Source organism: Cyprinus carpio, chromosome A7, assembly GCF_018340385.1.
Source record: "Cyprinus carpio isolate SPL01 chromosome A7, ASM1834038v1, whole genome shotgun sequence".
Classification (NCBI taxonomy): domain Eukaryota; kingdom Metazoa; phylum Chordata; class Actinopteri; order Cypriniformes; family Cyprinidae; genus Cyprinus; species Cyprinus carpio.
The window spans coordinates 15346343-15358239 of NC_056578.1; the positions used below are offsets into that span (position 1 = coordinate 15346343).

Consider the following 11897-nt stretch of genomic DNA (forward strand, 5'->3'; position numbering starts at 1 on the left):
ACAGTCCGTTTCAGATCAGATCGATAAGCCCACTAGGCTAGAATTTTATATAAACCAATTATTGATCTAAACACCTGAAGTCAATGTAAAACAACTTGCTTAAGCTGCATTTATGTAGTGGAAGATGCAGCTGCCACACTGCTCTAAATGCTTTCTAGAAAAAACCTGGCTGAAGATCATCTTGAGGTGAACCCTAATCTAAAAGTTTCTTTTTTTGTTTGTTTTTGGTGGGAAAAAAATGAAGAAAATGGAAGAATATTATGAGGTAAACGAAAATGCAAAAGTACAAAATGTCTAAGAAAAAAAACTCACCCCCCCCCCAAAAAAAACAAACAAAACAAAAAACAGTGTACCAAGCAAAGCATTTCAAGGTTGGACATAATCCTTTATTGATAATGGTTAGAATTTCTTTTTACACAATAATGTCTTTACAATAACTTATCTTAAAATTATGCATTTTGGACCCAGAACAGAAATATGTATTAAGCAATATTTGCTAGAATGTTTCAAAACTGTGTCCTACATTGATAAAATATGCTTAGCTTCACTATTAACTTAGAAATGAGTCTGTTCCTGGAAAAAAGACAGAACTTTCTCCAGATTAAAAAACGCAAGTTTCTTGAACCCCGCACTGAAGTGACACATTTAGTTCCTTTTCCTGATTGTTTGTTGCAGAAGATTTCAACGGGATAACAATGGTAAGTCACTGGAATTCATGATGAGACTGGAGTCGAGATTTAGACTATCTGCTGAGGAAAAAATAAATACAGATATTATTTTCCCCTTTGAGAACTGGGAACAAGGGGAAAAAAAACAAACAACAGAAATAGCAGACAATGAAAACCCTGAATAAGTCATTTAAATACATACCTGAGTAGAAGTAATTTTGTTCAAAATTTAGAGAAAATAAACGTATTATTGAGAAACTGTTTCTTACCTTGATCAAAATTTAGTTTTTTAGATGTGGAACTATCACTCAACCCCTCGATATCTACCAGGTCGCTATTGGCATCAGAGTCATTCAGTGCACTGAGAGTGACATCTAAGGGAAAATTACATAAATGCAGTAGTTATATTTTACTATTCAAAATGCTGAAATTAGTAAGGGTTGAATAAGGTAATGTGTTTTTTTTTTTTTTTTTTTTTTTTTTTTGCAAGTTTAAAATAAATGCAACACAAATGAATGCATTAAGAAATGCTTACCTGCCGTCTTTGATGACTTAATGCTAGATGGACCTGTGGTTGGCCGCTGTAAACCCACAGTCACCACAACCTGAGAGGTTGGCACAGCGATGACTTTAGGTGTGGCTGGGGGAGCCATCGAAACCGGAACCTTTTTGGTACTCTTCTTTGGTGAGTCAGTGGATAAAGGAGCTCCACTATCTTCATAAATCTTCCTCTTGACTGTTGTTTTCATTTGTGCCCTGATGTTTAAGAAATGTCTAATTAGATGCTGACAAGCTACACAATTAATAATGACTTTTAATGGCCTACAAACACCCACATATAAAAAACACATAAAACTTTTCTTGAATTTACATAAACAGCGATCAACAAACCAGCAGTCCTTTCCAGATTTAAAGTATTATAACTGCATTAAAAAGCATTTCACCTGCACTTGAGGAAGACACCATTATTGAAATTTACAGACCCTAACACACAGTAAAATTCAAAGGATTAAGTGAGACCGATATCCTTACATTGTGTGTGTTTTTTGAAATGAGTGATAAACTTATCGTGTTCAAGTAATCTCAAGCTCTATGTATATCCACCTAGCTCTGTCTGTAAGCAGCAACGGAAGTTACAAGGCCCATAATGTCATTGAAAACAATACTTGATCTTGTCCATGACATCCTGAAGCAATTGCAAGTACAAATGAGATACTGTTAATGAGTTTACATGAACATGTCTCAATAATTTGCTAATTTACTGTTAACACATTGAACTTAACTATCATATTATAAGCCAAAGCAGACTAGGAGCCGGTAACATTTGGGGGTTTATTTAGGAAATTTGTGAAAATGGCAAAAAAAAAAAATTTAAAATGTAAATATTTTGCATAAATTCCATATGTGGGTTACCAAGAGCGGGGCTGGACAAGATGTATACCTTACAAAATTAACAAAGTGTATGTGTGTGTGAAATATACACACTTTAGATTTGTAAGAAAATGTAATTCTATCATACCAAAAGCCTGGTTCAGTGTGTATATCATAAAGCACATGAGAGTAAGTAGACAGTGTTTCACCCTGCTGGACTTGTATCTGCCACTGGATGCAGCTGCATGGTTAGCTCTCCCAATTTTGTGAATGCAGCTCCAGCTGCAGAAAAGATCTCACCAACCTACATACATAAAACAAGAAATAAATGTAAAAGCGAGTGTATAACTTGTGTTTTGAAACTGGCATTAGGTTGATAGTTAGCATGCTAGCCAATAGCTTCATTACCAAAACAAGAAACATGTCCAGTACGAAGACAATTAGCATGGATGTATACTATCAAGGTAAACATTTAATCTTGCTTTAGGTACCGTATTTATCAATACATTTACCTTGGTAGAGGCTGAAGTCATTGTTTTGATTTACTACTGAAAAACAAGGACTGCGCTTTAGAAATGTTACGAGATAGCTAGCTGAGCTGTGTACCGATGACTGACTTAAACCGACCGCGATACAAATTCTTCAACTATTTACATTATGAAATAATAATAAAAGCATTCTTAACTAAACGGATAGCATAAGTGCGCCATAAAGATGACACTGTGATTCAATGGTGCTTATTGGTCTAAATTACAGCCGTCGGTCATTATTGGTCAACACCAAAGACGTATTCAGTACATTCAAAGCTGCGTTGAAACTGCGCAATGTGTTCGCTATTTCACTTCATGTGCGTTGATTGGAATTCTTTTCATTGATCCATATACACATACATCTTTTTGTCAGCATCATTTAGACCTAATTTTCATATTCATTTTTTTTTATGTATGTATATGTATGTATATGTGTATGTATATGTGTGTGTGTGTGTGTATATATATATATATATACGTGTATATATATACATATATATACGTGTATATATATATATATATATACGTGTATATATATACATATATATACGTGTATATATATACATATATATACGTGTGTATATATACATATATATACGTGTGTATATATACATATATATACGTGTGTATATATACATATATATACGTGTGTATATATACATATATATACGTGTGTATATATACATATATATACGTGTGTATATATACATATATATACGTGTGTATATATACATATATATACGTGTGTATATATACAATATATATACGTGTGTACATATACATATATATACGTGTGTATATATACATATATATACGTGTGTATATATATACATATATATACGTGTGTATATATATACATATATATACGTGTGTATATATATACATATATATACGTGTGTATATATATACATATATATATATATATATGTATGTGTTTGTGTGTGTGTTTTTCAGTTGTTAAAATGTTAAAGATGAAACGACAAAATATAATGAAAGGAAGTTTCGGCTTATATTGTACAATGTGTAATCTTTATATTGGCGTGTACTGCCCTCTGGTGCACAAAACCGTCAACTAGAATCCATGTTAGTGGTTCAGTTTTATTTTTAATGAGAGAAGAACCACACAATCAAGCAGCTTTCCTAAGTCAATAACTGTTTATTGAGGTTGTGTTGGAAAGCTTCTGATATGGTGCCCAGAGAGGGCGGATAAGACAAATAACATCATGCAGAGGGTTTGCACGATGCTGTCACTATACATGTTTGGCACTAATTTGACACAGCAGGCAATATCTGGACCAAATTATTAATAATAATAATAATCAAATAAACAAGAACAAGAATAACAGTGATTGCTATTAGAAATATATGTATGTTGTCAAAGTGCAACAAATGCAGAACATAATATGCTTGTTCAGTCATGTGCATTGTTCTACATATATGTGGGGTAGAATAATATGGATTTACAATATAGTATTTATAGATAACATTTTTATCTTTGTGATGAAATTAGGAGGAAGGTATCTTCAATGGCAACTTGTGATAACTAATTTGCTTGCCTAAATTTTTAAAATTAGGAAAACTATAAAGCCATACTAAAATTGGTTAAAAAAAATAAGTTTGACACACAACATTAAAAACTGAAGAAAAATATCTGTAAGATAGCATATGGCACTCTATATTGCTTTGAAGAAACAGTTGATTTATAGACTGTTACAACACCCATGATCATTGCTGTCAATTCATGACCACTGTTTTTATCAGTCAAGTCAGTGATATTACATGAGCATCAATGCATTCAAATAAATATCCCATTTTAAGTGTATTTTGTTATTGCTAACATCATTATCTATATCTGGGTTATTATAATGCTTTTATAGCCATAAATATGTTATATTATTAACAGACATCAGCACTAATATTGTCAGAGAGGATAACAGTCATTTTTTAAAGCACATAATACAGAGGAGGAGGTGTCTAGGGCATGCACAAGGGGATTTCATGGAGTGGAAGGAAAAGCAGCTGACATTCAGGCCCATAAACAAACATGCATAATCATACCGTATGCAGCTGTGTTTAGAGTTTTAGGGGCCCTAAGCAAGTGTTCCGGGGGAGTGGGTACCCCTTGGTAGAAATCGTTCTGTCATTTGTGTGGTGCCTAAACACACTACTGCCAGTGTAACACTTGTCTAGCTAGTACAATATATTATTTCCACTTAAATTGAATTGTTTAAAGCTAATCTATATTATTCCAGTCATATTCAGAGGTTAAATGCTTAGTGCCCACCAATCGTTTTGTGTGCTGGAAGACCTGCTGTCTTAACAGCACTAAGTCAGATCCTTTCCACAGTGTTAACAAAATGCTAGATGAATGGTTCTAGATAAATACAATAGATTTAGTGAAACAGGCTGACAGGAAGTTAGGGATAGACTAGCATGTTCATAATAAACATGAATATGCACATTGGGACAGTGTATATGAGAGAATGATTAACCATGATACATTCACACAGTATAAAACAAAATAATGTTTGATCCAGATTCACAGGCAAAATGCAAATATATGTATGCAATTCCACACTCTTAATAAATACACAAAAATAAAATATTTGCTGTTTTTTTTTCCCAAACTAACTAAAAACACTCCACGTGAGTTATTTTGATACTTGATGCAATCATGCAAATAATTTACATAAAAAAATACACCAAATATTACAATAAATAAAGAACATGATAGGAGTGGCTTTATAACCCTGTATTCTTGTTTGTCCTCACAGCTTTCCTTTGCCTGTGTTTTCTTTCATCATCTTCCCACTGCATCAAAAGGGTGAAGGTAGGGCTGGAGTTAAGATGGCTGACACAGCGTGCTGTCATTTCAAATGAGCACTAAGTAAATTACTCTCCCTCCATTATCGTAATGAGAAACCTTTCCCATCGAGAGAGGGAGACAGCAAGGGGGGGAAAAATTATATTGACCCTTTGGCACACAGACAACATTAGTCTTACTCACCAAGCTCTCTTCCTCTAAGACAAAACACTCTAATATACAATGCCGTATGAAATTTGAACTAAGAAGAGGTGAATTCACTAGAAGTATTCCACACATAACCACGTATATCGACCTTTGTAGTTGGTATATGGTAAACACAGACTTTCTCTCTCATACATACACATAAGAAGAGTCATGCTGTGGGCACTAGAATGCATGCAATGTAAGTAGCAATCAAAATAAAAAATTGGATTTAAATATTAGTACATTATCACACACAGACCTGCCCACACAGAAACAATTCAGTACAGTTAGACAACATACATTAAATTAAATGGCTCCTGATTTCTGCATGAAGTATTAGTATATTGAGTTGGACCACAGTCAGAAAGCAGAGACAGCAGACAAGTTCACATGTTAAATGGGATAAACTAGCACATGAAATACTGACTAGATGTGGTAGATACTGAGTGGAGATAAATGTACTGTGAAGCAGCCTTTATAAATTGAAGCCTATAAGAAAACAGGATGAAAACAAAAAATAATAATAATAAAAAAGTGAGATCCTGAGGACCAGTGTAAATGAGGGTTTCTAGGTTCCAGTGGAACAGACATGCACGCTCACCGTTTAGAGGTAATATAACTATAACATTTTTTTCTGATACATACATTTGATGACCGTAGCACTTCATAATCTCTAATAGCAGCCTGAATTCACCTCCGCTCCTTATATACTGGAAGATACCACTTGTATATTGTCACATAATATCATTGGTTGATAAGAATAATATCCTACACAGGGAGGAACAAAAGTGCAACATACACAAATTCATTCTCATGCCTACTCTGAGACAGCTATCAGCGAAAAAGCTTTGGCAACTTCTGAAAAGAGACTATTAAGGGTCATGGTCATCAGTTTATGTTAGATTTATCTAGAGGTCTGTGCAGCGCTCCTGCTTGCTGTAATGGTCGAACTGGCTCTTCCAGTGCATCATGTAAGAGCTCCAACGATGGAATTCCACTTTCCACTGTCGCTCAACATCATCAATGTTGTCTGGGCAAGAAATATGAAAATAAATAAGAGGAAAACAACAACACAATGTTTGAGAGAAAGGCAAGAGAAAAACTTTGAAGGGGAAGGATGATTTTAAGAAAGGCAGAAAATTTCTATACAGAGAGCAGTAATCCATTAAACTACTCAGCAGTACTACATCACTATAAAGTTCCCACCCATTTAACAAAGCAATTGCCAACAGCCCCCACAGAAGAATTTATTTTATAATTTACGATTTTAAGTCACTATAGACAGGCCTGCACAACTCTCCCAGCCTCCACCTAAAAGAACAAGTGTTTAATTGCTTCATATTCTGGTTCACTTCCAGTTTAATAGTTGGCAAAGGACATTTGTTTAGATTTAGAGCACAAATGATACATTTGCACAGACAAGGCATTTCCTTGAGAAACAACAAATAGTTTATATTATGGCTATTACTGTATGTTCTTTGAACCTATTTTGCCCACAGAACGAAATGAAAAACCAAACAACAACAATACAAAAACAACAACAATACAAAATATACTCCTGAAAACAATAAATCTACATATTCTAAATTTTAATTTCTGAAAAGCATAATTGACTACATTTTTTTTTTAGTCATTTCAGATTTCAAAATTGTTCAAAGAAAGAAATGAGGTAGAGGAAAACTGAGCAGATTAACAGAACCTAACACGTTATCTTTTTTAAAATGATTTTAATCTTACTTCTGTTGTGTAGACTCACTCTCCTAAACATCCATAAATTTCACTGACCCATCCACAAAACACAAGCCTGCAATTTCTCACCTTCAAACTAAATTCTAAAAAAATAACCTACAGTTCCTCTGTACTTCCTCTATGTCCATGTTAATAAATATAAGAAAATCTATTTGCATGATGGTGGAATTTACTGGTTGGGTTCATTACCTGTGATGTTAAGCAGACGAGGCAGGAAGCGGTTCCACAGAGCACAAACCTGTGTTCTTAGACCCTTGTGCACCTTCAGTGGCTCGGTGTTCAAGCCCACATGCTTTTGGTCAGTAGCAGTATACGGAGGCCACCGTCTCCGACTGTCCATGGTGCCATCAGTGTTAATGTTGGGATTCTTAATGCAGACAGAAAAAAGAAGACATAAAGTTACCTTCGAGGCAAAACTAAATCAGTCCATAACTAATAGATAAATTGAACCTTTATCTGAAAAAATGCAATAATGCAATCTTTCATGTATACCTGACTTGTTTGCGATTTTCTCTTACCCGGTGCGGGCGAAATTGGCCCAGTATCTCATCATTCGTCGACTGAGTTTCTCTTCTTCTGCTGTGTAATTGAGTCGTTTTTCTAATGGCAGGCCAAACACAAACTCAATCTCATAACCATGGATTACTCCCATCCACTCAGGCCAGGCCAAGTTTGAGGCTCGATGGTCAAACAGGTAAAGGTACACAGCACCTAAGGACAAAAAGGGGCAGTAGAGATTGAGAAAACTGGCCTTGAACTATTTTGCATAAAAGATAGGCTCTGTAAAATTGCGTTTTGCTCTTTCTTCTTCATCCTAGTGGTCTTGGATTTCATGTTGACATCTGTCAGAAAGTTTAATAACTGTTGCTGCTTCACACCACAGTGCTTTATACTGTGTTTATTCTTCACCATTATAATGTCCTTACCCTGTGAGCTGCCACTGTTGTAACTTGCTGGTGCTGAGTTTCCCCAGCTTAGTGTCCCTGGAGCTACAGCTCCAGGCTGGGTATGGAGGCTAGTGTGCTGAGCATATGACCTTGCAAAGTGCTGTAGTGGACAGATGACATTTTGATCTCCTACAATATCGTCCATTGCATCTCGATTCTTTTGGGGGTTGTTCTCATCCATCCAGTCAGTGTACTGAAGTATAACTGCCTCCAAGCCAATCTCATTAGCATGAGGAACACCCATCTTCACACCTTCAAGAAAGTCTTCTCGAGATATCAGACTCTCATTGTCTTTACTGAATCCCGGTGCACCGTACAGCAAGAAGTAAGATCCCTCATCCTGATTTACACCCAACATGATCTGAGTGTATTTGAAGTTACCCGAGTTAATCATAGCTTCTGGGGTGTCAGGAAGGAAAACGCCATCTATGACAGGCACAAAGGAAAAGCGGAACAGGCTGCTATAGGGGAGCACTTGCCACTCCTGATCAATTAGTTCCTGTGGATGTTTGTTCCTCAGGCAGTCAACCAGCTCAGTATCGTTACCTTCGCTGCAGCCAACAAGTTTGCCCAACAAGGTGGCCCTCCGACGGGCCTCATCAAAGCTAACAGTAGCCCAGGGGGTATTAGGAACACCGCTCTGCATTATGGCACGAGTGAAGAATGGGCGGCTGTCTGGTGACAGAACATGCATACCAACTGATGCTCCCCCAGCACTTTCTCCAAAAATGGTGACCTGTTTTGGGTTACCGCCGAAGAAGGGGATGTTTTCTTGGACCCACTGGAGGGCTAACCTCTGGTCAAGGAGACCCACATTTCCTGGTGCTTCCGATGAGCCATTGAGGGCGAGGAATCCAAAAGCTCCAACACGATAGTTCATAGACACAACCACTACCTTTTCAGAGTAAGCCAAGTACCGTCCGTCATAGACATCTAGAGAGGAGGAGCCACTATAGAAGCCGCCACCATATATCCAGACCATTACCGCGAGGCTCTGCGGCCTAGGGGTAGGAGGTACCCACACATTAAGGTAAAGACAGTCCTCGCTCATCATTCTGTTGGGGTTCCACATCTCGCTGCCTGGAAAGCCTGGGTAAGAGGTGTCTATAAATTGATAGCAGGCATTTGGGTAGTCTCTAGCCTCGAAGATTCCATTCCAGGGTTTTTTGGGCTCTGCTTTCTTGAAACGTCTCTTCCCAATAGGAGGTTCAGCGTATGGGATCCCCAAGAAAGCAATCACATGACTCCGGTCTGGAACAGGCAAGCGTACACCCTGCACACGGCCCAACCGTGTCGCTACTATGAGGTCGGATTCACTCTGTGCAAGACAGCAGTGGAAGAGTAACATGTGGAGCACAGCAGGCAGAAGGAAAAAGTCTGAGGTCTTCATGGTGTCTTTTCTTTTGTTGTTTGGGAAACTACGATGATCTCACTGTTCTGAGCCAAGCTCAGTAAGACCTGTAAATGAAAGGCACAAGATGAAAAACTGAGACAACAAAATAGATTTGAGATCCATTAAATTTAATTCCTACGCATGTATAATTAAAAAGTAATTTTGCATTCTCAGAGACTAGTGTGACTGAAAGAACACTGACACTGATTTCCAGGCCAAACAGGATATAACGGTGTGACCAACCAAAAAGGGACTGATGCGTAGAGAATCTCAGCTGTAGCTAGGATAATGCTCACTTTCTAAAACTCACAAACACACCTGTGAGATGGATGTTTGTGTTTTACATGTTGCCTGGTTGCTATGCTGACTGGATTAGTTCTTGGGGCACAGTTAGGGATAGGAGAACATGAATTTAACTGCAGCTGTGTGAGTGTCTGTTTAAACAAGGCTATTTCTGTTCCCCCTGGCTCCTTTGACTGTGTGGGTTTCTATTTTTGAGGGTGTCACTTCTCTCTATCAGTCCATCTGCCACTCTTTCCATCCAACCCTTTATCTCCCATGTATATACAACACAAAGCATCACTTAAGTGGTCTCGGCAATCCAACTTTTACACAAAGACACAGTTTATCCAAAAATGACAATTCTGTCATCATGCACTTACTCTCATGTTGTGCCAAGCTTGCATGACATTATTTTATCTGTGTATAACAAAAGAAGATATTTTGATAAGTTGTCTTTTTGTCCATTCAATAACTTTGACCTTCATTGTATTTAAGAACAGTTCACAAATGGATCAATGGATATCTTAAGGAATTGGTGCCAAAAGCATTAAACTAGACCGCTCATTACATAATCTATTGGCAGTTTCAGAGAAACTGATCTTAAAATAACAAACAAGATTACATTGGACTCAATAGTGAAAAGAGGCTTGGGGGACTGCAATGAAATTCATCAGTCACACCATCTCAATGGATTTATTAATATCTTAAAAGACAGCTGCATGCCGGAAATGGGGGGCAAGGGTAGCTATAAGCGGGGATTGGGGGATAGGCAGAGGGGGAGAGGCTGGCTGGACTCAAATTAGATCCTGGAATCCATGTATGAAGTTCACTGGGGTGGGGGGGGGGTGTTTTCAGTTTGGGATTACACATTGGTGTACACACCATCATGTCAATAAACATACAGCTTTCTCTCTCTGTCTAACTTTCCACAATGCTTTCCTGTGAGGGTAGGATGATGGACGGTCCTTTTCAATTCAATGGGAAACATTAATGCTAAACCATAAAACATTTGTCACAATCATTGCCAGCAAACCTTAATCTATCTCAGGTTTGAACTCTGTTGCCATGAAAATTAAGAGCCTGCACTACTCATTGCATCCTCTTATTTGTACAGTCAGTCTGTACTTGGTTTCACAATTGTTTCCATCTCTAAGACTAGTTTTGTGTTAGTGAAGGGGTGAATTAACCCTTTAAAATCCTCAAGCTCTATTTGCAATGCAATAATGTAAACTCTTAATTTTGTAATTACCACAAGTAGGTCCAAAAATCCCAGAAAGCATAGAACAGAGTAAATGTGATTACTTTAAAGGCCTAGATCAGTCAGAATTTCCATCTACGTCACAGTGGAAGCAAAGATTTCAACGACTTAATACTACCAGCAAACCTAAATGATGGTCTATTCATGCTGTCATTTCTGGGTACCCACAGCGTGACATGACCAACAGGCCAAAACGCATCAAAACTGACAGTTTGATGAGCGCCACTGAGATTGATGGAATTTTCCGTTTCGTGGTCTGTCCGTCTAATATTTCATGAGAGAGTGCTCAGTAGCAAACACGTGCCAACACATCCACACTTGTGCTCATGCTGTCCAGAAGCCAAGTGTAGAGACGCTATTATTACAATTACAACGACAATATTTTAAGCTTTCAAACAATCCCCCAGTTGATGATGAGGTAGTGTGCATGCTACAATAGAATGTTAACATTAAATGCCCTTCTCTGAGGCAGTTGTACGACTATAATTAACTTTTCCCAGCAGAGCACATCTTCTGAAGTCTAAATGCTTATCATAACTGCATCAACATCTGATTCGTAAGTCTCTACATAATTGTGAGACCAAGTGGGTCATTCTTGTTATGCGGTATATTTTGAGCTCTAAAACTTAAATCAACATGCGTTGTAATGCAAGTACATCAGACATACTTTCAGAAATAGGCTCTGGTCG

At 37.3% G+C, this 11897-nt stretch overlaps 2 protein-coding genes across 3 annotated transcripts in view; both read right to left on the reverse strand.

The window, feature by feature from the left end:
• Window positions 1-364: 364 nt before the first annotated feature.
• On the reverse strand, window positions 365-2790 carry LOC109050362 (chromatin complexes subunit BAP18-like). Of its 2 annotated transcripts, none has more exons than XM_042759887.1 (5): window positions 2552-2790; window positions 2249-2343; window positions 1204-1424; window positions 938-1042; window positions 365-746 (listed from the first exon to the last, which is right to left on the reverse strand). In XM_042759887.1, the coding sequence occupies exons 1-5, from the start codon at window positions 2570-2572 to the stop codon at window positions 682-684; spliced, it is 507 nt and encodes a 168-aa protein (XP_042615821.1). In that variant the 5' UTR covers window positions 2573-2790; the 3' UTR covers window positions 365-681. The 2 variants fall into 2 exon arrangements, with proteins under 2 accessions (XP_042615821.1, XP_042615820.1); XM_042759886.1 differs by having other exon boundaries at window positions 365-749; window positions 2552-2789.
• A 915-nt stretch (window positions 2791-3705) lies between these two features.
• Window positions 3706-11897, reverse strand: part of LOC109050360 (acetylcholinesterase-like) — a 9862-nt gene continuing 1670 nt past the window's right edge. Inside the window, exons 2-5 of the mRNA XM_042759888.1 lie at window positions 8255-9733; window positions 7847-8039; window positions 7518-7695; window positions 3706-6609 (exon numbers count right to left, since the gene is read on the reverse strand). Coding sequence (XP_042615822.1) covers window positions 7608-7695; window positions 7847-8039; window positions 8255-9665 — 1692 coding nt within the window. The 5' untranslated portion in view covers window positions 9666-9733 and the 3' untranslated portion in view covers window positions 3706-6609; window positions 7518-7607. The remainder of the gene's footprint in view (window positions 6610-7517; window positions 7696-7846; window positions 8040-8254; window positions 9734-11897) is intronic.

Coding starts and splice junctions, on each gene's coding strand:
- LOC109050362 (XM_042759886.1), bottom strand. CDS start 2,572: ATGACTTCAGCCTCTACCAAG. Junction 2,344..2,551: donor TGACTTCAGCCTCTACCAAG/GTAAATGTATTG, acceptor TTATGTATGTAG/GTTGGTGAGATCTTTTCTGC. Junction 1,043..1,203: donor TAAGTCATCAAAGACGGCAG/GTAAGCATTTCT, acceptor ATTTTCCCTTAG/ATGTCACTCTCAGTGCACTG.